Source organism: Perca fluviatilis, chromosome 15, assembly GCF_010015445.1.
Source record: "Perca fluviatilis chromosome 15, GENO_Pfluv_1.0, whole genome shotgun sequence".
Lineage (NCBI taxonomy): Eukaryota > Metazoa > Chordata > Actinopteri > Perciformes > Percidae > Perca > Perca fluviatilis.
This window is the reverse complement of record NC_053126.1, coordinates 16,362,589-16,388,256: the sequence shown is the minus strand read 5'-3', so window position 1 is coordinate 16,388,256 and position 25,668 is coordinate 16,362,589. Positions and strand designations below refer to the sequence as shown.

The following is a 25,668-nucleotide window of genomic DNA, read 5'->3' as shown; positions in this document are numbered from 1 at the left end:
GTTGTAAAGAGCCTGATAAGGAGACTCTCAGGTGCACCAGGACAAAGTTGCATGTCTCTCACAGTCTCTGCCCTGATAGCACTCTGATTTGTGTGTTATGGGAGTAGCATGTTGGCAATGAGTCAGGTCTAGACAAAAGAATGTGTGTTTTGGCTGCTCACTTAGTGTGCATTTGTAGGGGAATACAAATAATTTATCAGGCATAACTACTATTGACATTCCTACACACCCACACACGCACACATTTGCACTAAAACACACACAAATAAACACTAATGCACTTCATTCTCATAGCTGAACACACTTTATTTTATTTTAGTCTCTGTGGTGCGACATCAGCATGTACTTGGACACATAATACTTCCTACAATGAGTTAGAAGTTATTCGTCATCCATAGAGAGTCATGATAGTCTTTGGGAAACAGCCTGTTAAGACTCTAGCTCTTTGGCTTTCATGAGCAGTCAAATGCCCACAGTAGAGTGTGGCTCCAGAAGAATGTGTCTTTCAGTCGTTCAGTCTGTTGTATTTTTCATCTCTATAACCAACTTTCTTCCTCAGCCCTTTCAAAGCCTTCTTTGTGCCACATTTGTGTTTCATTTTTTTAGTGACACCCTAGATTCCAGACATAGTTAATTTGCCTCTAAATAAACCCAGCCAGGCCATGACAAATAGCCATGGGGACCAAGGGTGGGGGGTGGTCAGGGGTATTTGGTTGGGTGTCAGGCTTGTTTGTTCGTCTGTGAGGTTGCTGGGGCAACAGGGATCATGCATTCGGAGTGAGTGCAGTGTTTTCATAGCAAGGGACGAGGGATTACAGGAAATATGACATGACATTCTTGCTGAACCAGACCAGTCTCTCCTCTTCTTCGCCTTCTCCACCAATTCCACTTTCTACATACACTCTCTCCTGCCGAGCAGCCCCACCTCACTCCCTGCAGCCTGAGTGACATTATCATCACAATTAGACGGGGGACCTATGACGTTTGACCTCACAGTGCAAGAGAGGTGGGGGTTGTTGGGGAGAAAGCCAAGCTGGCGTTCAGGGGGGTTTAAGGAGATGTAATAACTAAATAACTCTCTAAAGGTTGGTGCTCCAGTGCTGCTTCACTTTAACTTCCGCACTAAGCTCAGTGTCTTACTGCTAACCTTCGTCGTGGAAAAAATCTTTATTCCTTACAGCATTTATAGTTATTACGCTTAGATATTTGATTCATTTTTATAGACCAACAAACTATTACTTTGGGGACATTTTCTTTGTATATGCATGTTGATACGCCTGTGTGCCTGGCTCCTTCATGCTATCTCTGTAGCTCCTTCAATTCGCTATTGTCTTTGTAAAACTGGGGGGGGGGGGAACCAAAGTAGTGGTCTGCAGTTTTTCTGAACCAGAGCAACAGTCAGAAATAAAGCTGGTAATGTCAGTAGAAATTTAGATCTGGATCAGTTCATCCTTCTTAGTTTACCTGGAGCAACTTCTTTCTCCTAGTGAGGGGCAAAAACCACAAACTCGTTTTAGTCTTCGTTATAGTTTATTCGGGGGAAAGGTACATAAAGGATGAACTAACACCAGTGTAGCGGTGATGATTCTGTAAAAGAGAATAGATGAAAACCCATTGTTTATCCTGCCCAGGGGTTCTTCTCCAATGAAAGAGAAGACCGAGCCCAAGGGCTGGCCAACACCCAGCCGTCACTGCTCTGTCATCAGCATCAAACAGCCTGTTTGAAGAGGGGGGCTTGTCCCCAGGGGCACCACTGTGGGTGTAGAGTTACAAGCTCATACTGGACTCTCTAGTAAGTCCAAACCTTGTCTACATGCCCATAGTACCTCTGCAGAGAGCTATAGGAAGCCCTGTTTATATGTTTATCTCAACTTCTTAGTGGAGCAGGTTTAGGTCAAGCTACACAACATCTACACAGCCCGCGAAAGCAGTGCGTTAGAGCAGCAAAAGCAGCTTCAGTCCTCCACCTGTGTCTACATAGGTCAAGTTCAGACAAATGCACAATCCCTGTAGATACGCACGTAGAACGCAAGAAAATAGATTTGAAGCGTAAAAATGTGCTCCGAGTGAAATTGAGCAGTTTACCTGGCCTGTGTAGGCAACTGTATTGATTAAAATCTGTTCAGTCAGACGCACGTGAGATGGATGACATAAAAACATGTCTGAAATGCCTCGTGTACACAATGCTAATGTTTCATCAGAATAATTCTCTGTTCTATCAACCTACAGTCAGTGGAAGGAGGATGTGTTGTTTCATTCAAATACCACAGCTGCATTTAGTTCATGTGTGCTGGTTGTAGTCCTCCTTTTTCTCATGTCAGTATTTGTTGGCAATTGTTAAATTTCCAGACTGTTGTTTCTGGGTGTGTTCTTTTTCATATATGAGAACAGAAACAAGAGCTGAGGTACGGAAAAACTGTAACAGTGGAAAAATGTTAGCTGATATAGAGAAACTGAAGCTTTCCAGCTGGAAAAAAACAGAGAATGTGCCTTGTGAGGCCTATAAGACACAGAGAGATGGCCTTCCTCGTTTGTGAGTGCATATGTTTCTCACTCCATAAACAATGTATTACACGATTAATACTATTGGGGTAAGCTGTGTTATTACATAAATCATTCTGGGGCCCAAAAGCATTACTCAAGCCATTGTATGAGTCAGGCAGCAGGCCTTGCCAAGGTGTCATTGGGGCCCTGATTGCCAAACCCAGAACATGATTAGAATTGGGCTACACTGGAGTTTGAGTGTCACAGCTCTCAGTCTTTACTGTAAATAACTTGGCTTGTCATTTTGTGACCTGTTTCGACTTGTAGGCAAAAGACATCCTAATGTATGTGTGAATTTGTTTGTACAGATGTCGTCCAGGATTCATTGGTCCTCTCTGTCAGCACCTGGATCCCTGTCATCGATCGCCATGTCTGAATGGAGCAGCTTGCAAGAGCCAGGTGGTCAATGGTATCCCACAATACACCTGTGTGTGCCAGAGAGGGTTCAGAGGTACATCTATAAGTATTTGTCTTCATTAGAAAGATAAGATGTGAGAAGGGAGATTGAAAGTTCCTATTTTAACTGAATACTGTTTCACTATTTAATCTCCAGGCCAAGACTGCTCTCTCATTGATGCCTGTGCCACAAGTCCCTGTGCCAATGGAGCCCGTTGTGCCAATTGGAATAACCACTACAACTGTTCCTGCCCACCTGGCTTCCAGGGAAAGAACTGCCGCAATGACATTGACGAGTGCCGCAAGCCTGGCGCGTGCCTCAATGGTGGCCTCTGCATTAACACCCATGGGTCCTTCCGCTGCCAGTGCCAACCTGGATACAGTGGGCGAACATGTGAGGTGTCCACCCTTCCCTGTGCCCCATCTCAGTGCCTTAATGGGGGCACCTGTCGACAGACCAGCGACCATTCCTATGAGTGTGCTTGCCTACCAGGTAGAATAGCTCTTTATCAGCATAATGGAACACACAACCACATACACAAAATCTGTTGTTTTCCCAGGCCATCAGCACAGTGCTACAGGCATACAGATTATCTCAGCCTGATGACGTAGCTGTTAGTGCTGTTGCTGGGATTTACTCCTCTCTCCCAGGTCAGCTTCCTGTCTGCTATTAATAGCTACCGATGGAGATGGTGGGAGAGTCGAAGAGGCAGCCCACCGTCACTCTACTCCACTCTGCTCTTTTCACAACAGAAGGAATTTACTTTATGGGACCTCTGGTTTCCCACTGGGGATCTGACAGGAAATGTCTCTTGCCACAGAGGAAGTCATTGAAACTGAGATATTATAAAACAAGCAAACACTGCGGGGAGTGCAGACCTCTGAAGCAGGCAAGAGTCACACGGCTGTTGCTGGCATCATATGGGAACCATCATGAGAAGATGTAAACAATTAGACACCCTCTGAACCTTTTGGCTGCCCACATTTCCCCACACCTCCTCTAGTGTGGGAAATATCACTCAAGGTCATGAGTAGAGTGTCTGGAACAGGAAACACTGAATGTTTAATAAACTTTTAGTTGGTGTGTGTTACTGTGTCAGTGTGTCATAACTCTTTTCTCTCTCCATCTGTCTCAGGTTTTGAGGGACACAACTGTGAGAATAATGTGGATGACTGTCCAGGTCACAAGTGTATGAATGGAGGAATATGTGTGGACGGAGTCAATACCTACAATTGCCAGTGCCCACCAGAATGGACAGGTACAGCTCTGTTTAAATCATATTTGAAATTACCTTTTTTATATATATATATATATATATATATATATCTCATGAGGAGTATAAGCCAATATGTCATCTAACCACACTAGGGCAATACTGTGCTGAGGATGTCAACGAGTGTCTCATGCAACCAAACGCCTGCCACAATGGAGGTACTTGCTTCAACACCATCGGTGGTCATACCTGTGTCTGCGTTAATGGTTGGACTGGAGATGACTGCAGTGAGAACATCGATGACTGTGCCATAGCTGTTTGCTTCAATGGGGCCACCTGCCATGACCGTGTAGCATCCTTCTTCTGCGAGTGCCCAGTTGGAAAGACGGGTAAGCGGGTTTGTGAAATGGCCTTTGTTCCCCTCGTAAGCTGTTTTCTCATGTGAACTCTGGACAAAACAGGGGTTGACAAGATTGTCCTTGTCGGGCATGCTCTCACTTACTATACTTTGTTTGGTTTAGGCCAGAGGTAGAAGGATAAAGTTTGTTTAGTGTTTTGGTCCAACTGATTCGGACATTTGTGTTTTCACACACAGCTTTTTCGGGTAATGTCTAGATAATTTAAGGGTTGCAGTACATGTGTGAATGGAGCTTCATGGCTGGCTCCTAAATTGTTGATTTCATAAGTTTTTCTTTCTGTGCCGTCTCCACAGGTTTGCTGTGCCACCTTGATGATGCATGTGTGAGTAACCCCTGCAATGAGGGGGCAGTGTGCGACACCAACCCCCTTAACGGCCGTGCCATTTGCACTTGTCCTGCTGGATTTGTAGGAGGTGCCTGCAACCAGGACATGGATGAGTGTTCGATTGGTAAGTCTGAATTTTTTTTTTTTTACAATTCTCCACTCTCTACTGTGGTCATAGGCTCTCCGCTTTGTCTTTTTACTAAATGTGTTTCATATACTGAACCTTAGCCTTCTCTCTGCAGGTGCCAACCCATGTGAGCATTTTGGAAAATGTGTGAACACAGAGGGCTCCTTTCAGTGTCAGTGTGGCCGGGGATATGCCGGACCGAGATGTGAAATTGACATAAATGAATGCCTGTCCATGCCCTGCCAGAATGATGCCACTTGCCTGGACCGCATTGGAGAGTTCACCTGCATCTGCATGCCAGGTATTCAGGGCTGTTATGCTTTAGCATTGCCAATAAAACAATACAGAACACCTCAATTCAGCCCAATGTCATTCACTTGGGACAGTCCAAACCAATAGCAGACTGGAACAACTTATTATTTAAACTTGACATAACATCATCTACAGTTCTGCCATACTGACTGCCAGTGTAGAGTGTTATGTAATGCATTCCTATTGATGTTGGGGGTATGGAGGCACTCAGTGCACTATACAGCCAGACAGGGTATTAGTTTGGACTAAGTGATGGTTTGGACACTAAGTGACAAAAACACAGTGAAACTCTCACGCACAGTCCTACATGCATCCTGGGGTTTTGGGAACTATACAAATTAGAGCTGGGAGTCGGGTCTATAGGACTGTATGTGAGAGAGGGCGAGCAGTTAGGGGGAGGAGTGTGCTGTGAATACTAATGAGTGGTAGAGTGGTGGGAATGGAGCGGAACAATAGGGCCCCTCTGTGCTCCACTTTGCACCCCTCATACACACAGAGGGGGAAAGAGGCCTTTTCCCAGAGCCTCTCCCCCTCCCCCTTCATTTCCAGAGACAGGCCCTTCCTCTTCACCCTCCTCATCATCAGCCAGCCTGGCAAAGCTCATGTGGAGCTGCTGATTATTTCTGATTCCACGCTAGCCTCTCCCCCAGCACTCAGATCCACATTCTGTTTCACCTCAGTGAAGGAGCCCTCCATAGTTTGCTAACGCAGAATGTATAACATGCATCTGGTGAATGGGATACTGACCCAGAGAGGAGTAATGCTCTGTTGACAGTAGGGTGTGGTGATTTCAGGTCAGTAGAGTGGGAACACTGGGGATGCTCTAGGGATCTTTTATTCCATCCTGTGGTTCAGCAGAGACCAGTGTCAAAAACTCTGAGGCCTCCCATGACAGAATAGTTTCCCACAGATCATTTCTCCATCGCAAAGAGTACACACAAATACATGCACACCATGCTGGCTTGAACTGACATACTCGTACATAAAAAACTGGACATAGTGAATCTGATTGAGCTGCAAAAACATAAATGTATTCAGATTGAACTTCTGTCTTTCAGGCTACATGGGGACTTACTGTGAGGTTGACGTAGATGACTGTGAGAGCAACCCTTGTGTGAATGATGGCATCTGTAGGGACATGGTCAATGGCTTTACATGCACCTGCCAGCCAGGTAAGACTTTATTTCTATTCCCTGTGTTGATTTCTATCCTTGTTAACAACTCCAATTCAGTGACAGCAACAGTAAAAACAGAGAGCCAAAGTTTAAATGTCCCCAGAACCAGAGGAGGGAGGGACGGCCTTGCTACTTCTGCCTGCTGGTGTTTAGGGCCACCACTCATATAAAAAGGCAGGCCCACAAGGCTGCCTATCCTATCCTCCTGCCATGAACAAAGACACTATTGTGACCCCCATTCCTTCCTCATTGGAATGTGGAAGGGACAGCAGTCTCCCTCATCCTGCCCTGGTGGTGGTGGGGAACAGCAGTCCTGCTAATGAGATTCTTTTCCAGGTCCTCAATTTACATCTGGGACAGACGTCCCCTCTCCACCCCCCATCTAGCTATTGAGCTGGTGGAGCTGATGCAGAAAGGGGAGAGGGGGGTTCCCTAAAAGAGAAAACAATCCCATCGTCTCCTCTAACCCCCCCTTTAGCAGCCCAAGCACCAACACACAGACCATCGTGACACTGTTAATCAACTGAGCAGTGTGCTACCAATGCACCAATTCACCCCTGTCTGGGCACTGTGCCCACTGATTTCAAGCCTTCTCAGTTTCTCAAGCTTTTCAAGCCAGTAGGTTTTAGATGAAATATTATTAATATTTGTATTGTTACTATTGTTGTTGTTAAAATTAGCCGTTTCTCCAGACATTCCATATAATTGTTTATACTGTATATTGAGTCCAGACATTCCAGTGTAGAGTCGGCATTGTGCAGACACTCGGAAATGTACAATAACCTGAAGTGCGTACATTTTGCTGCCCAGATATTTCATACCACCTAATAGCAATATTCATTTATTTTCATATCCACATTGTACGCACTAGATTGTAAGTCCCTCCTCAAAAACATTATCAAGGTCACAGGCTTTCCATTGCATTTTGTAGTGGTCATCTTGGTATTGGTCCAAGTGCACAGATGACATGTCCTTAACCAGTCGAGACACTCTCAAACCCAACCTTAGCCAGACCAACGTCACTAACCTAGCCAAAGACCTCTGCCCTTCTAAGAAGAGACAGAACTGCCCTCTGACCTGAGCACGGACCCTTCCACTGGACCTTCTTTCTGACCCTTCACCTCTGTGTTTGCATGTCCCAGGGTTTACTGGCACCATGTGTCAGATCGACATAGATGAGTGCGCCAGCACGCCCTGCCAGAATGGAGCGAAATGCTACGACCGACCAAATGGGTTCGAGTGCCGCTGTGCTGAAGGTAAGGGCTTCTGTACCTAATATTTGTCAGTGAATAGTTGTACACAGCTCAAGATGTCCTCCCAGCAGAAGAGCAGATGAGCCTTAACCACTTGGGCTGTGTTTGGTCTTTGTTAAGTGTTCAATGTTTTGGGGGGTCAGCGATTTCTCTGGATGTCTGCTGGCCAAGCAGACTGACTTGAGGCCCCTAATCCCCGTCTTTCCCTCGTCGGCTCTCAGGATCATGGGGTCACTGAGGACCAGCAGTTGCCAAGAAAGGAGCCTTGGTCATCACCCCGACATCTGTTCATCTGTTAAACCCCCACACACCACCTTATGCTGCATTTTAACTTTCATTCCTTCACATTTAGTCAAGTACATGTTTGAAAACAAGCCCAGATACAGTGAGCTACATTGAAGTTTGTCACAAAGGCTGCGTGTATGATCATAATGTGTGTATACATTCATATTTAACATGTTTGTTTGGACCTAAGCCTACGAAAGAGCCTTCTTATTGTTTCAGTGGGCAGCTGCTTGGTATTCCCTGTGTTTGTGGGCCCCTTCTGTTGAGTGAAGTGGCCCTGTTTGACGTGGTGCAGTCTATTGTTCCCTCCGCCACTGAGAACAAAAGCAGTACTGGGAGGCCTGTGTAGGGCCCTTCTTTACTGCTTTGCCCAACTCAGCACTGCACTACACACATACCATACAAACCAACACTTTTCTTGCCCAACACACAAACACTGTCGACATGGTAACCACAGTAATCAGAAACCCAAACTGTAGAAGCTTTTATAAAGAAAAAGCGAGAAACGGACCGAGGAAATTGAACGAAATAACTAATGAATTGAGAAGAAGAGAAAAATTAGAATGAAATGGCCATTCAAGGAAAAACTGAAAACCGTAGACTAGAATAAAAAACAGCTTTCATTCAGAAAAAGGCTTTGCTGCATCAAATGACTCCCTAAATGCCTTAACATTAATCTCCATCTATGCGTTTTTCCTATTTAGGTTATGAAGGGACACTCTGTGAGAGTAATATCAACAACTGTCAGCCTGACCCATGCCACCATGGTACTTGTGTAGATGGCATTGCCAGTTACACCTGTAACTGTGATGCTGGCTACACAGGCTATCGCTGTGAGAACCAGCTCAATGAGTGCCACAGCAACCCTTGTCAGAATGGGGGTAAGTGTGTGGACCTGGTCAACAAGTACATCTGCCAGTGCCAACATGGAACCTCAGGTAAGACAAATAACTCCAAAATCACATAGTCAGTCTGTTAATTCAAACATTTGAATTATTTTATTTTTTTAAATGATGTTGTGGGCAATAAAAAAAAATGGAATAGCTATATCATAATTTCATATAATTTTCATTTACATAGTCTGTACTGAAACATATTCCCCATCATTGTTAAGATGTTTTTGAATATTTCTGCAAGCCTAATGTAAAACCTCTAACTCTTTTGTCAACACAGGCACAAACTGTGAAATAAACTTTGATGATTGTGCCAGTAACCCATGTGACTATGGCATCTGCAAAGATGGCATTAACCGCTATGACTGTGTTTGCAAACCTGGCTTCACTGGTAAGGCCCTCTGAAAATGACAGCACACATTTAAGATGAGAAATCAATCCTCATTGGAAATGTTGCCAAACACACTTTTGATTGTGTCTGACATCTCTCCTGCCAGGTTCCAAGTGTAATGTGGAGATAGACGAGTGTGCATCTAGCCCCTGTAGAAATGGGGGGACGTGTGTGGATGAAGAGAATGGATTTCACTGCCAGTGTCCTGAGGGCTTTAAGCCCCCTTACTGTTACTCCCAGGTGGACGAGTGTGGCAGTAGCCCATGTGTCCATGGCTCATGCAGGGATGACATCAACGGGTATGAACTCTTACAGACTTTGTCAAAGTTTAAAGTGGCATCACATATGATATCAAGGAGCAACTTGGCATGACCATCTTGCAAGCTTGTTGCTAATCCCACAGGTTTCAACTTGTACATCAGTGCATTGTTATTTCACCTCTGGAACATGGCATCTTTTGGATTAATGACTATATTCCTGTATTTCCAGTTACCGTTGTGACTGTGAGCCTGGATGGGTGGGGAAGAACTGTGACCTGGACAGAAACGACTGTTTGCCGAGTCCCTGCCAGAATGCTGGCACGTGCATTGACCAGCTCAATGGCTTCACCTGCAAGTGTCGCCAAGGCTTCAGAGGTAAGAGGGTGGCAGAGTAGCCCAACATACATCAACATCAAAAAGTACAGTACAAAGTGATGAATACACACATGCAGCACATGCAGTAATTGAAGTCTTAACTGTGTATTTATTAGACTTTATAGACATATTTTAGTCTAAAAGATTCCTACAATGTCCTTCATCATTTTGCCCTTCCTGAATAACCATTGTCTACCTCCCCCTAGTGGTGTATTAAAAATGTGTAGATACATCACCAGTGTTAAGCCAAGTTTCAGGCTCACCAAGTTCTGTTCTGTAATGTGTAAATGTCTTCGCTGCCCCTCCGACAGGTAACCTCTGCCAGGTGAACATCAACGAATGTGCATCCAGTCCCTGTCTGAACAAGGGCACCTGTGTGGACGGTGTGGCAAGTTTCACCTGTCTGTGTGAGCTTCCTTACAGTGGACCCACTTGTGCTGATGTCCTCACCCCTTGTTCCCCTAACCCCTGTGCCAATCATGCCATCTGCACACACACCCCAGACTACTTGGGCTATCAATGTAACTGCCAGTCAGGGTGGCAAGGTAAGCTATTTTTGTATTTATCGACCCACTGCCTGCTGTCTATTGTGAGATAATCTGTCTGGAAGCTTACAGAAAGACTTAATGCATAAACACTTATGATCTTGAATTAAACCTTATTGTACCCTTGTTTTACATTCTTCAGGTCAGTTGTGTAACATAGATGTGAATGAATGCATCTCAAACCCCTGCAAGAACCTTGGGACCTGCACTAACACACTTGGAGGCTTTGTGTGCTCCTGCAGAGCTGGATTTACTGGGCTGACGTGTGAAACAGACGTCAATGACTGTTCTCCTAGTGAGTGGCCACATAAATGTAGCGTGCTGAATTCCTAAAACTGTCTTTTGCTGTCAAACACAATAACAGGTTCATGTATCTTCTTGACCTAAGTCATCCTCTTCTTTTGTGCCATCAGATCCATGCCTAAGTGGAGGTTCCTGTACAGATGGTGTGAACTCCTTCCACTGTAGCTGTCTGGCAGGCTTTACTGGGCCCCGCTGTGCTTTAGAGATCAATGAATGCCAAAGTTCCCCCTGCAAAAATGGAGCCACATGCACAGACTATGTTAACTCCTACACCTGCACCTGTAGGCCTGGTTTTACTGGCATCCACTGCGAAACCAACATCCCTGATTGCACTGAAAGGTGAGTGTGTTTGAGTCATGGCGATATCTCACGGTGTACTTTATCAACCTGCTCATATACACATGTATATAACTAAATGAATGGTTCAATAACACATTTTTGTGTCCACAGCTCATGCTTTAATGGAGGAACGTGCACAGATAAAATCAACGGCTATTCCTGTACCTGCCGTTCAGGCTTCACTGGCTCCCACTGCCAATACGAGGTCAACGAGTGTGACTCCCAGCCCTGCCTTAATGGAGGCATCTGTCAAGATGCCCTCGAGTCCTTCCGTTGCTCCTGCCCAAAGGGCTACACTGGCACCCGCTGCCAGGTACACACACACTCACAGACACTAACGAAAGGTTTTGTTAAGGCCTTGTGTCTTCATGAGTTTATGTTTTTAGACTAATAAATGCTGATACATGCCTCTTGCCTCCCCAGACACCAGTTGACTGGTGCAGACGCTCATCTCCCTGCCAAAATGGAGGACGCTGTCGCCAAAAGGATGCTTCCTTTATCTGTGACTGTACTAATGGCTGGTCTGGACGTTACTGTGACATATCCAGGGTTTCTTGTGAGACAGCTGCTCGCCATAGAGGTTTGTGGGTGTTATATGACATTTAACCTCTCGTCTCTGTTTGTGTTGTAACTGATATTTAAAGTTACATTTTCTTCCAAATCTTTCTCATCAGGGCTCCAGACAGATGAGCTATGCCACCACGGTGGTCACTGTGTCAACACTGGGAATGCCCACTATTGTAAATGCCCTGCTGACTACACTGGAAGCTATTGCGAAAGCCAAGTGGACCACTGTGAAGACAAACCCTGCCGCAATGGCGCCACCTGCAGGGGATATGTGGGAGGGTACCAGTGTGATGTGAGTTCATTGTCGATATGTGCTTCTCTGTCAGATTTCAGCAAAGTCAGTATTCACACAGTGCTTCTTCACAATTGTAGAGATAATGAAATTGTCATCTGCATGTCATTGCAGTGTATGCCAGGCTTTACTGGACAGAACTGCGAGATAGAGATCAATGAGTGCCAGTCTCATCCTTGCCAGAACGGAGGCACTTGCATTGATCTGGTGGGACATTACATCTGCTCCTGTCCCCCTGGCACACTGGGTATGCAAGCACATATTCAACATAAACCTATGTTTATTACTAAAGGGATTGCACTATAGGTGACTAAAATATAATAAATGTATAGTAGTATTAAATAATATTTTTTTTTTTTTAAGGTGTTCTCTGTGAGATCAATGAAGATGACTGTGCTCTACCTCTGAGGCTGCGCAGTGCTCCTCCTAAGTGCCTAAACAATGGCACCTGTGTGGACAGAGTGGGTGGATATCGTTGCAATTGTCCCCCTGGATTCACAGGAGAGAGATGTGAGGGAGACATAAATGAGTGTCTCTCTAACCCCTGCAGCCCATCCAACAGTCTTGACTGCATTCAGTTGCCCAATGACTACCAATGTGTCTGCATGCCTGGCTTCACTGGCCGGAGGTGTCAGAGCAGGTTCAGTGTGTGTGAGTCTCAGCCTTGTCAGAGCGGAGGAGTCTGTTCTGTATTCAGCGGGTCTGCACTGGGATACACCTGCACATGTCAGCTTGTAAGTGTACATTAACTTTAAGGATTTCAACATCAAATCTTTTGATTTTGTGGTTTGTGCATTATAGCTTTTCTTATTTGTGTAAGGAAAGTTCACTATCTAAGTGCATAAATGATCTCTATCTTTAGGGTTATGCTGGGCCCAATTGTGAAAGAAGCATGTCCTGTCGGGAGCTGTCCTGCTACAATGAAGGTAGCTGTACACTTACCACGAGGGGGGCGCGTTGCACCTGCCAGCCAGGTTATGGCGGGCCCCAGTGTCAGCATCGCAGTAACAAAGGCTGCTCCTCCCAGCCCTGCCGGAATGGAGGATTGTGCACCGAAGAGACCAGCTTCCCGTTCTTCCACTGCCAGTGTCCCAGTGGCTGGACAGGTAAACGGTGCGAGCAGGGCAGCAGATCCTTAGAGGTCCCAACACCCTCATGCCCTCTAGCAGACTGTCATGAAAAAGCCAATGATAGTGTTTGCAACAAGGAATGCAACACATTCCTATGTCGCTGGGATGGTGGCGACTGTTCTCTAGCAGTGAACCCCTGGGCTCGTTGTGCAGACTGCTGGCGTGTCTTCAACAACAGCCAGTGTGATGAGTCCTGCAATAACGTTGACTGTCTGTATGACAACTTTGACTGCAAAAGCAAGGAGAAAGTTTGCAAGTGAGTTTACGTTACTGTTAACAGGATTCCCTCATTCGTTTCTGTACTGATCTGAGAAAACTTGAGCTGATCCTTCTGTTTGTGTCGTCTCCAGTCCAATATATGAAGCCTACTGCATAGACCACTATGCTGATGGAAAGTGTGACCAGGGCTGCAACACAGAGGAGTGCGGCTGGGATGGCTTGGACTGTGCAACGAAGGTTCCAGAAGCCCTTGCTGATGGTGTCTTGGTTTTGGTAGTCCTACTGCCTCCTGAGGAGCTTCTCCGCACTAGAGCAGCTTTTCTGCAGAAATTAAGTGCTATCCTACACACTTCACTGCGCTTCCGGCTGGACCCCAATGGAGAAGCCATGATCCGCCCCTACACCCGCCGAGAGGCACGCCTCAAGCGGGAGCTGCAGCCTCAACAGGAGGTCATCGGGTCAGTCAGGCATACAGTAAACATTAAAGCTGAAGTATTTCCTGTATATTCTACATTACACTAAACACCTGCCTCTCTACTATTCCTGTAGTTCCATAGTGTACCTGGAAATAGACAACCGTCTGTGCTCTGAGGACTGTTTCCCGACAGCTGACAGTGCTGCAGACTACCTGGGAGCCCTGTCAGCTGTAGAAATGCTCCGCTTTCCTTACCCCCTCAAGGAAGTCCGTGGTGAGTATAGAACACAAAATGAACTTATAAAACTAATGAGGCACAAATGATGTGATTACTACTTTTTCTTCTCTCCACAGGTTTAACAGGTATATTGTCTACTGAAGATGACCCCATACAATGGGTCAAGCTGATGCTGGTGGGGATAGCTTCTCTTTTCCTTTTGGTCATCCTTGTGATAGGAATGTTGATTGCTCGTAGAAAGAGAGAACACAGTACCCTTTGGTTCCCTGAGGGCTTCTTCCTCAAGAAGGAACCCAGCAGCAACAAGAACCGCAGGGAACCCGTGGGCCAGGATGCTCTGGGAATGAAGTAAGTTATTTGTGTGCAAATGTTAACACCAACGATGTTGTTGGGACTGAAGTGCTTTAGCAATACAATTTGGAATTGCTTTAGGAATTTCTTTTGAAATTGTATTTGTTTTATTGTGCTTACATAGTTTAAAATATTCATCTGTAAACAGACACATGCCAAAAACTGTGGAGGAATCTCTCCTTGGAGATCACAGTGACCAGTGGATGGACTCGGACTGCCCAGAGGCCAAAAGGCTCAAGGTCAGTTACACAGCATATTTCCATTTATAAACTATCCTAATCAGTTTAAATATACACAAGCACAAGAGTGTGTACATTTTACAACAGCATTCCATCCTGTATGTAATCCTGCAGGAAGTAATGACATTTTTCTCCTTTTGTGAGTTCAGGTTGAGGAGCCAAGTATGCTCTCAGACAGTGAAGAAGCAGTGGACAGCAGGCAGTGGACACAGCATCACCTTGCAGCCGCAGACATTCGCGTGCCTCCCACTATGGCCCTCACGCCACCTCAAGGAGAGTTTGAAAGCGACTGCATGGATGTTAATGTCCGAGGCCCAGGTTGGTAGTAAGATAATCTAAAGTTCTAAGATCGGAACTGTGATTTCTTTTTTTTTTTTTTATACTTTCTTCGTATGATCTGTTATATTGAGCGCTTTAATATCCATAAACTCACCCACGTCTGTTTTTTTATCTCCTTCCAGATGGTTTTACACCTCTGATGCTGGCATCATTTTGTGGAGGTGGCTTAGAGCCTGAGGTAGCAGAGGAGGAGGAGAATGAGGAGTGTTCAGCCAACATTATCTCTGACCTGATCTACCAGGGAGCATCCCTTGCTGCCCAAACAGACCGCACTGGTGAGACAGCGCTCCACCTGGCTGCTCGCTATGCCCGTGCTGATGCTGCTAAGAGGCTGCTGGATGCCGGGGCAGATGCCAACGCTCAGGATAACACAGGACGTACACCGCTACATGCTGCAGTGGCTGCAGATGCACAGGGTGTCTTCCAGGTAAACAAATGTCAACAAATACTGTTTATTGGCCACATTAGTGGTACAAATACCTATAACATTTTTAATATATGTGTAGAAATGCAGAAATCATAATATTGAACCCAATCTTTTCCATCCTCCTAGATTCTGATCCGAAATCGGGCTACAGATCTTGACTCCCGTATGTATGATGGCTCCACCGCGCTGATCCTGGCAGCACGGCTGGCAGTAGAGGGCATGGTAGAGGAACTCATCACTTGTCATGCTGATGTCAATGCAGTTGATGAATTGGGTATGTATGTGTAATGTTTCACTCAAGTGGGTGTCCTGATGCAAATGTCCCTGTTTTGTGATAATATTCAAACCATACATGCATAATCTCATTGTTTGTTATCTCTTTTAGGTAAATCTTCCTTGCACTGGGCTGCTGCTGTTAATAATGTGGATGCCACTATTGCCCTGCTGAAGAATGGTGCAAACAAAGATATGCAAGATCTCAAGGTGTGACATCCACTTATACTTTTTTAAGCACACTTGAGCGTGGCTTGAATTGAGATATGTTTGTATCTAACGCAGCCTCTGATCTACTCTGTTTTTCTTTTCAGGAGGAGACCCCTCTGTTCCTTGCAGCCCGTGAGGGCAGCTGTGAGGCTGTGAAAGTGCTGCTGGCTCATTTTGCAAACCGAGAGATCACAGACCATATGGACAGGTTGCCAAGGGACATTGCTCAGGAGCGTATGCATCACGACATTGTGCAACTTCTTGATGAGTACAACACAGTAAGGAGTCCCCAGGGTCATGGAGGGCCTGGACACCACCTCACTGGGGGGCACACTCTGTCTCCTCTTATGTGCCCTCCCAGCGCCTTCCTGCCTAGTCTGAAGAACACCCCACAGGGCAAGAAGAACCGTCGGCCTGGGGCCAAGGGTTCTAGCCTGGGAAGCCAACATGCTAACAGTCTGAAGGAGTCGGTCAAGGCCCGTAATAAGAAACTGACCTTGGACATGCAGAGTGCCTTACTGGAGAGCTCAGTTACCCTGTCCCCAGTCGACTCACTGGACTCACCCCACGGGGGAGCTAGCAATGCTGGCTACATCACCAACCCCACTTCCCCTGTGGCCATGCAGTCACCAGGGCTCTTTCACTCTTCCATGTCTGTCCCAAACACCCCAATGGTACATAGTAGCATGTTGGAGGGGGGTGGCCCCTTTGCTGTGTCTCTTGCCCAACTAAATGACCTGGGAGCTGGAGGAATGTCCTTGCAGGGACGCGTTTCCATGGCTTCAGATGTTAACCGTGGATATGTGCTGAGTTCAGGCCAGATGGGGCTCAACATGGGCTTGGTCAGTCCTGTCAGTGTGCCCTTTGACTGGCACAGCCGGATGGCTTCATCCCAGTGTGGTCAGCAGGTTGTGAATCTTGTGCAGAGTAGCCAGGCAGGCATGCACCCCCAGAGTCCAGCCATGCAGCAGCAAAACATGCTGATGCACCAACAGCAGCTCTACCGTAATGCCATGCTGCAGCCCACACCTGTTACATCCACGCCCACTATCAGCCCAGTCAAGCTGCCCTCCATTGCTGAGCAGCAGCAGCAGCAACAACAACAGCAGCAGCAGCAGCAGCAGCTCATCAACCACACCATCACCAACCAGCAGAGCATGGCCCGCATGGGTACCTCCACCCCACCGACACCCCAGACCTCCCAGCCCCCACCATCCTTCTTCCAGCAGCAGCAGATGCCTCAGCAACCTTCTCAGCCCCAGCCTCCTGCTCAGCCCCCACAGGCAGTCACGCCAGCAGCCCAGCCCACTCAGGCTCTGCCCTCCCAGCCTAGTGGCAGCACTGCAGGAACAGAAGATTATCCAACTCCTCCCTCTCAGCACAGCTACTCATCCGCACTAGATGCCACGCCCAAGCATTACCTCCATTTGCCCAGTGAGCACCCCTACCTGACCCCCTCCCCAGAGTCTCCGGAGCCCTGGTCCAGCCCCTCCCCTCACTGCGTCTCTGATTGGTCAGATTCCACACCCAGCCCAGCAGTTGCTGGCCCTGCCCAGACCCAAATTACTCAAATCCCAGAGGCCAATGGCAAGATGCAAGTGTTTGCGTGAAGATCTCATGGCCCCTGCTTGAAAAGGGACCTGGGGTAGAAGATTTTGTGGACTGGCTCTTGGGCTTGTCTGTTTATGTGTGTCAGCCTGTTTCCAAGATTTTCATTGGATTTGGATTGACTATGATTATCACGAGGACCGTCTGCTAGTGATTTTTGCAGAGAAAAAAGTAAAGGGAAATGTGTGTTGTCTGAAAAAACAGCAGACAATTTAATGAAGTAATTCTGTCACAGATGGACTTGTTTTTTATTATAAAAAAAAAAAGTATATGAAGAAAACCAAGTCTTTCATTTCAAAGACTTAGGGATGCTCGCCTGGAAACTAACAAACATTTAAAAAGTAGATATGAGAAAAAATGTTGAAGGGAATTCATTTATTTTTATTTATTGTTTTTATCTCTCTGAATTGCTCTTTTAGGTGTTTTACCCTCTTTCTGTCCTATAGCTTCTCACATAATGTGCCACCCTCTCCTATTTTATACAGACCACCTACATTTCTATTTAGCCAGTATGGCAAGTGATGGTAAAGGAATATAATTCATCATTCAGACCAGTTAACAGACAGAAAGAGGATTTTTCACCTCTCTTGACTGATATTTATTTAGGCCAATGACAGCTGGTAAAGATGAGAAACTGGTTCTAGCAGATATATATTAAGAGTTGCTCAGCAGTAGTGATATGTTCTGATTTGATTGAATTGTGGTAATTGATTACTTTCCACATGAGTATTATGAATAAGAATGTAGATGAGTGTCTCTGAAGCACTTCAAGTGACCAGCCTCGAAGGGCTAGTGTGGGTCAAATACAACATTTCACTGCAATGGATAGTTATAATATATGGGTGGCATTTAATCCATGGTCATTTTCCTTATGAACTTTCAAAAGAAATCAGCAGAGTAAAGGTTTGCTTTTATTTCAACCGTAGTTTCTCATGACTCTACAGGACTCTTACCTCCGGTTCTACTGCCAGCCCTGATACCTGTGTTGTTTTGCCTTAAAATCAGCCTCTCACTGCCCTTTTTAGTTTGTTTTATTTTTTGTTGTTGTTCCATTTGTTTTATACTCTGTATATTTGTGAAAACCATGGATACCTTTCTTTTAACATCACTTCGGATGTACTAAGCTATGCTTATCAGCTGCTATTTTATATCACTCTTCCCTGCAAACATTCCTCCATTTTCTTGGTGAGTCTGGATGATGTGCCTTTCAGCAGCATCCAACAGTAGAACCAGATGAACAGGACAGGTGGAAGTTTAATTTGTCAAGTCCACATCATGTCCTTTACTGGACTAAATGGAAACATTCTGGACTATCTGTGGCGGTTGAGGTCTTATTGACACTCTCACCTCGCCTCTGGTAGTGTCTGTGGTGGAGTAGTGGTCAGTGTGAGGGTGTGGCTGCTGAGCTGGGACTGCTTATGCCCTGTCACTCCTCAGGGAGATGTTTTATGGCATGCAGTGGGACCGTTCCCCTGCATCTACAGTAGCTCCCAGTCCAGGGACAGTGGAGATGCATCTTAAGATGATTGTTAGAAGAGACTGAAGGAAAGAACACTACTATGTAGTGCTGCACCCTTAAACTTTTTACAAAATTCTGAGATGACTCTCCCAGTCATCCAGCTAACACTTTGTGTAATGTCTGACCAACTCTTTACCCCCACATGACCTGAGTGTTTAGGATAGAGGTCATCCTCCCCTAGTGTGCTGTGGACATTTCAGCATAAATTCAATTGATAATAGTAGAATTTTGAAACCACTGCATTTTCATCGTGTGACATCATGAACAGAAATTAGTAGGCCACCACTCCTAGCTACTATACTTTTGTGGTGACCTAACACTGCCCCTAGTTGTGTCATAGAGTTTCTCTTTCAATTATTGTTTTATCCTGTTCACTATAGACTCGGCTACTGTTTGTCAGACCTAGGAAACGTGTTATTGTTCACAGTCCAGTTCACATTTTACTTACGAAAACTGTTTTTTGTTTGATTTTTTTATATATATAACTGGTCTTTCAAGTTCTCTTCCAGGTCACACTAAGTGTTTTGTACATTTCAACCTCCCAACTTCTGTTTGTAAATATGTTTGTTCTGGGTAGATCTTTGCTTGAGAAGTCTTATGTTTCTGAAATGATTATTATGTACTAAAAAGGACAAAAATAAAATGTACTTCATTTAGCATTATTTGAAGCTGAGGCTGTGACTGATATTTTATTTGTCTTGTGTTATTAGAACAGTCATAGATATTTTCTATCATTATTAATTTCTATACTTGTTTAAAAGTAGTTCAAAACCATTGTACATAAAACCTTTCCACGGTTTTACTTTCTACAGTCAAAAGTTGTAAAGTTACTTATAATAAAATCTGTAGGGAACTACATTTTGTGTCCTGGTTTTCAGTGATTGTTTCATATTTTAAACGAGGATATTCATTAATTCAGATCCTCATAATCATAACTATTCAAATAAAACTGAAATGCAGTTACCTGAGATTAATAATTCAACAGTTTTAATGTCTGAAATGTTACGTTTTCTGGTTCTAACGCATTCTCATGAACTGGTTCGTATGAAATCGTACAAAAAGTTATGCCCCTAAAATGTTACGAAAGTTAAGTTTAGGCACCGAAACAATTAGTTGAGTTTAGGAAAAAGATCATGGTTTGTAACACTCCCAAGGAACACGCATTTCCTGGGTGAAAGTCTTTTGTTTTCCCGGGAAGCGCACTCCTCTCCCTTGCTTGACAGTTCTGTGTGTTAACGCCCACCTATCAGCCCGACCACCTCCTTGCCCAGCCGCGTTCTTATACGTACAGCAGTAGCCTAGTCCATATGGTGCGCCCAGCAAAAAGAACTTGGAAATCATACGAATTACAGTGCTTAGCTTTTCGTAGGTTTTTAGAACGTGAGAACAGGCTGAACAGTTAACAGATACTCCTATAAGGATTAATTAGAGCAATAATGGTGAGTTTAACTGATGCAATATTTTGTGTGTGTTTTGATTACAGGGTTGTATTGTTTTTCTCCTTCTGATCCCAGTTTGCTCCTCAGTGTTTCTTCCAGTTAATTGCAATTACTTGTACAACAGGTTTGGGTCATAGTGGGGTGTAGATCAGGGGTCTTCAATATTTTTTTAAGCCAAGGACCCCTTAACTGAGAGAGACAGATCATGGGCCCTCTACTACAGATATTGTATAAAATGAAGTTGCATATTAAACTGGGCCAACAATAATGTGTGGGGCCTAAAGCCTTCTAATATACATTTTTAGTACATAGAATAGTAAGCTTATAAAATATTAATTGTTGGCATGATTTTATAAATCATGTTTTAATGTTAAGCATACAAATGGCACAGTGAATCCTTAGGATTAATTATCTGTGGATGGCTACCTTAGAGACTACTTTACCTATAGGCCAGTAAGCCTATCATCAATGGTTTTTTTTCCACAAATAGGCCGATTCATATTTGCTAACATGTTGGATTCATGTTGACAATTACATTTTTGACAAAACATTATGGAAATTATTACACATTATACCATAATTTGGCGGCCCCCCTGCAGTAACTCTGAGGACCCCCGATGGGTCCCGTATTGAAGATCTCTGGTGTAGATCATCTAACCAGCAGGACCCCCTGTCTAGGTCTACTGTGATATGAGCTGTAAGGATGAACCTGATGGTGGTAAATCAACAGTGTGTATGTTTGTATATTATTTAAATATTGTTCAGAAAATGTATTTTATGTATTAACAACCTGAGTTTTTTTCGACTACACAACAGGACTATTAATTTCTTTGTTTTCTTGTTTGTTTGCCAGTCTGTCTGCCAATAGGATAAATCATATACTATAGTATTCCTGACTTTACTAGTTTTGAAATAATATTAGAACAAATTGTTGTTAGAATCATGCTAGTCCAATATAATGCATTTTTGTGTTATTTTATTGCCTTGCTCTAGTTTTCCTTAAAATTAACATAACAAACTGAATGAAAAGAGAAAATGGTAAAATGCTTATAATTCACATGTGGTGATATTATTTGCAGTGTTTACCTGTACAAACTAATGATGAAAAGATGCTCCATATTTACAGTACATGACAAATTAACATTATTTTAGTTACCGTACTGTAGATACAACATTCTATGGCTCGTGCCATGTTCATTGCTTCTCAGAAGGAAACTTCTGTCACATTACAGTTGGATATTTTACTAAAAACCTCTGACAACAAGTTGTAGCTACCATAGTCAATCACTGTTCCCTTAGGAATAACATTTATAGTCTGTGCAATCTTTATTTCTTCCCTGTGCTCCTCTGCAGCATGCGCAGCACCCCGAGAGTAGCATTGAACACGCTGTCGTGTTTAAATATCATCTTATAGAAGGTGTCCAGAGGCAGTCGACCAGTGGGATCTGCGTGCTTCAGTGCAGTCATGGGCATGTATAGGCGGTTGGTCTGGTGGCGCAGAGGAGGCTCCTTGGCTGTGATCACTTTAACGGTTTGCTGAAAAATACAAACAAAAGGCGGCTTCCTCATTATGCATTTCCACTGGCAAAACCATTGTTATTATTCTTTTTTTTTTCTTTTTTTTATTAATAACCATCATTATTATTCTTAGTGACCTTTTACTTCACTCAAATGGAAACATAATTGTCATCACTTGCCTCAGCCACTTCCTCTGGTGTCTGGCCTAATGAGGAGAAGATCTTTTTAGAGTATGGTAGGTAAACTTCACGGAAGATTTTGGCGGTCTCCTCGTCCGTCCCTGAAAGATCCATCTTCTCAGCATCCTCATACACTTTCCTTTCAAACTCTGTCACCACAGGGCCAGGTTCCACTAGAGTCGTCCTTGTGACAGAGATATCAAAAAGATATAGGATCACTGTTACATTACAGTCAACAAGTCGTGCCATTGTGTGCTTACTGGTACATTAAGTTTTTAGTTGTGAGGAGGGTGCTTTGAGTTGTTAAAACTGATATAGTTTTTCAGGACATGTAATTACTTGATGCTAAACTTCATTGCTTGCACTGCAAGACTTTCACAAAATCCTTCCACAGCAAATTTGGAGGCAGAGTAGACGTCATTGAACAGAAGCCCTGTGTAGAAACATAAGAACACCTGTTAGCAACCTCTTACCTCTCTTCTTCTGCAATGTCACTGACACAAACAAACGCACCCTGTATTCCCATGACGCTGCTCATCACCACAATATGGCCGCTCTGCCTCCGCTTCATGTCGGGCAGCAACTCTTTCACCAGCCTAGCCAGGCCAAAGAAGTTTGTGTCAAAGAGATTCTTCATGGCATCGATACTTTGGCACTCCAATGGTCCAATCATGCCAACACCAGCATTGTTCACTGTAACAGCGGAGTATCCTATGTCATTATATGCTTGTAGAGAGATCTTAAATTCACTTTAAAAAAAATTCTATGAGAATGTGAATGAGAGAAGACAGACCAAGAACATCCACCCGTCTGTCCGGCAGGCTGTTGACACACTCTCTGATGGAGGCTTCACAACAGGCATCTAACTGTTTGATTTCCAGGGTTTTGTTTAAGGAGTCACCTGCTGCTTTCTCCAAGGGCCCCCGTTTCCTAAGATCCCTCATTGTGGCAACCACTGCCTCAGATAAACAATCAATACACTGGCTGTAAGTAGCTGCAGTTATTTCTATCATCTACTCTTTTTTGGTTGAGGAGAGTGAATGGCTGACCTTTAAACCGTCTGAGTTCATCCTTAGCCAGCCGTGCAGCCACAGCCAAGCCGATACCAGAGGAGCACCCAGTCACCAACACTCTCCTGGTTCCCATGGCTCTTTGACCTCTGACCTCAAACCTCAGGAGGATCCTGGCTGCTCAGTCAAAAAATGATGTAAGAAATGTAAATAAAGGAAAATCCTTCTAATATTATGTCATTGCCATCACCATTCTGTTCAATATAGATAGTATTTTGTGATTAAGTGTTGTAATTCCCCTTTTTTCCCTAATGTGCGATGTGTAATTTTTTTCTTTTTTTTTTGCCTTGAATGCTATTTAAAAATCCCTACAGAATGTGCATGAAAATGTATGTGAGACAGTGATTACAAAAAAGCACAAGATTGTATGCTCAAAATGCAACAAATCTTTCAGCTGCATTGGATTATGATATAATGGCATTACTGTAAGTGGAGTGATTAGCATCTCTCTTTTATCTCTTTATCGTCTATATTTCCCTGTATGATCACTGAATGCTGGCACAAAATATTAAGTCTTCTAAGAAGCCTTTGTTCCTCTGTGAGCTGATATCAAATCCAAATGTTTAAACTTGACGCTGTTGATATACCACACATAAATAGGAATACTGACCAGTGACAGGGTTCTAGGTTGAGTTTTTGCTTTAAACAATTCTTCCAAAATTCAACAAAGGAAGTTACTGGATGTGAGAAGCCATCCTTGTCTCTGTGGGGCACAACTGAGGCCAGTGTGGTATTTCTTCAAAGATTATTGGCTCTAATCTGATTTATGTATCCTGGAATTTTTGACTGCCTACAGCAGCAAGCTAAGTGTTTATCAGTAGACACAGAGAGTTTTGTTTTAGTTTAGTTTATTAGGATCCCCATTAGCTACCTATTTTTCATGTGGTCACACATGTTCAGAATAACACAATACAGTATATAACAAGAGAGAACATTAAAAGCAAACTAAAAGAGGTAGCATAAAAAACTGAGTGAGTGAGTGAGTGAGTGAGTGAGTGAGTGAGTGAGTGAGTGAGTGAGTGAGTGAGTCAGTGAGTCAGTGAGTCAGTGAGTGAGTGAGTGGAGTGAGTGAGTGAGTGAGTGAGTGAGTATATGTATGTGAAGAGTCTCGAGATGCACAACATGATAACAAAATAATGAATTTTGGAAATCCAGTCCCAGCCCAATCACTGTGTGATGTAATGAATGTTGATACTTTAAGGAGGATTTCACATATTTACAGTACATGGATGCTTGCTGGTCTAAGCATTAATGCTGAATTTATTTTAATTGAATAGAAATGTATTTTTATTTATTTATGGCCATTACTTGTTTCCTCAAGGGTGGAGTTAAGTTGTCATTTGTAATTGCAATATTTTTCTCTGAAATACAGTATATGCATTTTATACCACACAATGATGATACCTGCATTCATATATTCACCCTTAACATTATGGTTAAGCAAAGCACTTTAGTAATAGTTACTTCCCATCACTGTAGGCTTTATCATCCAAATTACAGTGACACAACAGGAATAAAATATACAATAAGGTCACTCTAGACTGAGAATTTCAGACACTGTTAAGCCCCTACAGGGCGAGTTAACCTCATCAAAGTCCAGACTCAGAGGCCTGTTGTTCTGATTATAGGTGGTGTTGTAGTCTACCAACCTGTAGATCGAACAGCGCGTCCTCCACACCAGCAGATTTGGGAAATAAAGATGTACCACACCAGCGGGTCTATAACCTAACGTTACTGCAGCTTTCAGAGAGGTTGATACGACCAAGTCACAGCGGGACAGACTGCTACATAAGCCCAGCGATTACCTAAATGGGTCACATAGGCCGAGTCAGTGTGTGGGAGTTGTAGTTCTTCAAGTGACAACGACTCTTGTGACAACTGTACCACGTCACACATATTATGGCTATGCTGTTATGTTTTGGGTCAAACTTTAAACTACAGCAAGTATGCACCTTGCTAAAAAATGTTACTTTAATAAATTCACAATAGGCATACGGTCCAGAGTATTGCAATACATATAAGTATAATAAGTATAACAAAAAAATTGTAATTCATCCATAGATCTATTCATCATTTGCGTGGGGTTTGATTAAAAGCCTATTATATGCATTTACATTATGATTCGTATGAATACTCTTATTACAGTATTCGTTAAGAATCGTAAAAATCCTTGTAAATATCTGTACCTTACTAGGTTTTTGAAAAAAAAAATTACAATTAATTTTGAAAGTATTTACCGAAAGTATGTTTCGGTAGTATCTTCAGCGCACTTTGGAGGATGGTCTTGCAAAGCGAGAACCAGCGTTTAACCAGCATTGACTCTTGCTTGATGTTTTAATGTGTTGTTGCAGTTCCTCACGGTGACCACAAGATGGCAGTTAATGCTCTAAATATAGAATTAATCCTAATAGTCAACTGTCAACCCCACCTAGCTTCAAGCAGACATATGACCAACATATAAACAATAAACCTTTTTATT

At 43.8% G+C, this 25,668-nt stretch overlaps 2 protein-coding genes across 3 annotated transcripts in view; one reads left to right on the top strand and one right to left on the bottom strand.

Moving 5' to 3' along the window:
- The window catches only part of notch3 (notch receptor 3), a 28,881-nt gene extending 9,230 nt beyond the window's left edge, over nt 1-19,651 (top strand). Inside the window, exons 3-32 of the mRNA XM_039824838.1 lie at nt 2,853-2,995; nt 3,098-3,433; nt 4,077-4,199; nt 4,310-4,543; nt 4,867-5,022; nt 5,141-5,326; nt 6,396-6,509; nt 7,655-7,768; nt 8,755-8,988; nt 9,224-9,334; nt 9,441-9,633; nt 9,824-9,969; nt 10,281-10,514; nt 10,657-10,809; nt 10,928-11,156; nt 11,268-11,469; nt 11,580-11,736; nt 11,831-12,015; nt 12,130-12,262; nt 12,379-12,749; nt 12,878-13,401; nt 13,496-13,822; nt 13,914-14,053; nt 14,134-14,365; nt 14,517-14,607; nt 14,757-14,925; nt 15,069-15,373; nt 15,500-15,647; nt 15,759-15,856; nt 15,961-19,651. Of these exons, the coding sequence (XP_039680772.1) occupies nt 2,853-2,995; nt 3,098-3,433; nt 4,077-4,199; nt 4,310-4,543; nt 4,867-5,022; nt 5,141-5,326; nt 6,396-6,509; nt 7,655-7,768; nt 8,755-8,988; nt 9,224-9,334; nt 9,441-9,633; nt 9,824-9,969; nt 10,281-10,514; nt 10,657-10,809; nt 10,928-11,156; nt 11,268-11,469; nt 11,580-11,736; nt 11,831-12,015; nt 12,130-12,262; nt 12,379-12,749; nt 12,878-13,401; nt 13,496-13,822; nt 13,914-14,053; nt 14,134-14,365; nt 14,517-14,607; nt 14,757-14,925; nt 15,069-15,373; nt 15,500-15,647; nt 15,759-15,856; nt 15,961-17,466 (7,294 nt within the window). The 3' untranslated portion in view covers nt 17,467-19,651. The remainder of the gene's footprint in view (nt 1-2,852; nt 2,996-3,097; nt 3,434-4,076; nt 4,200-4,309; nt 4,544-4,866; nt 5,023-5,140; nt 5,327-6,395; nt 6,510-7,654; nt 7,769-8,754; nt 8,989-9,223; nt 9,335-9,440; nt 9,634-9,823; nt 9,970-10,280; nt 10,515-10,656; nt 10,810-10,927; nt 11,157-11,267; nt 11,470-11,579; nt 11,737-11,830; nt 12,016-12,129; nt 12,263-12,378; nt 12,750-12,877; nt 13,402-13,495; nt 13,823-13,913; nt 14,054-14,133; nt 14,366-14,516; nt 14,608-14,756; nt 14,926-15,068; nt 15,374-15,499; nt 15,648-15,758; nt 15,857-15,960) is intronic.
- Nucleotides 19,652-21,381: 1,730 nt separating this feature from the next.
- LOC120574536 (retinol dehydrogenase 8) lies at nt 21,382-24,998 on the bottom strand. 2 transcript variants are annotated; one of them, XM_039824912.1, is made up of 7 exons: nt 24,839-24,997; nt 23,169-23,306; nt 22,913-23,074; nt 22,633-22,812; nt 22,459-22,552; nt 22,120-22,303; nt 21,382-21,958 (listed from the first exon to the last, which is right to left on the bottom strand). In XM_039824912.1, exons 2-7 carry the CDS (start codon nt 23,263-23,265, stop codon nt 21,749-21,751), a joined length of 927 nt encoding a protein of 308 aa, XP_039680846.1. In that variant the 5' UTR covers nt 23,266-23,306; nt 24,839-24,997; the 3' UTR covers nt 21,382-21,748. The 2 variants fall into 2 exon arrangements, with proteins under 2 accessions (XP_039680846.1, XP_039680847.1); XM_039824913.1 differs by lacking the exon at nt 22,913-23,074 and having other exon boundaries at nt 24,839-24,998.
- Between the last annotated feature and the right edge of the window lie 670 nt (nt 24,999-25,668).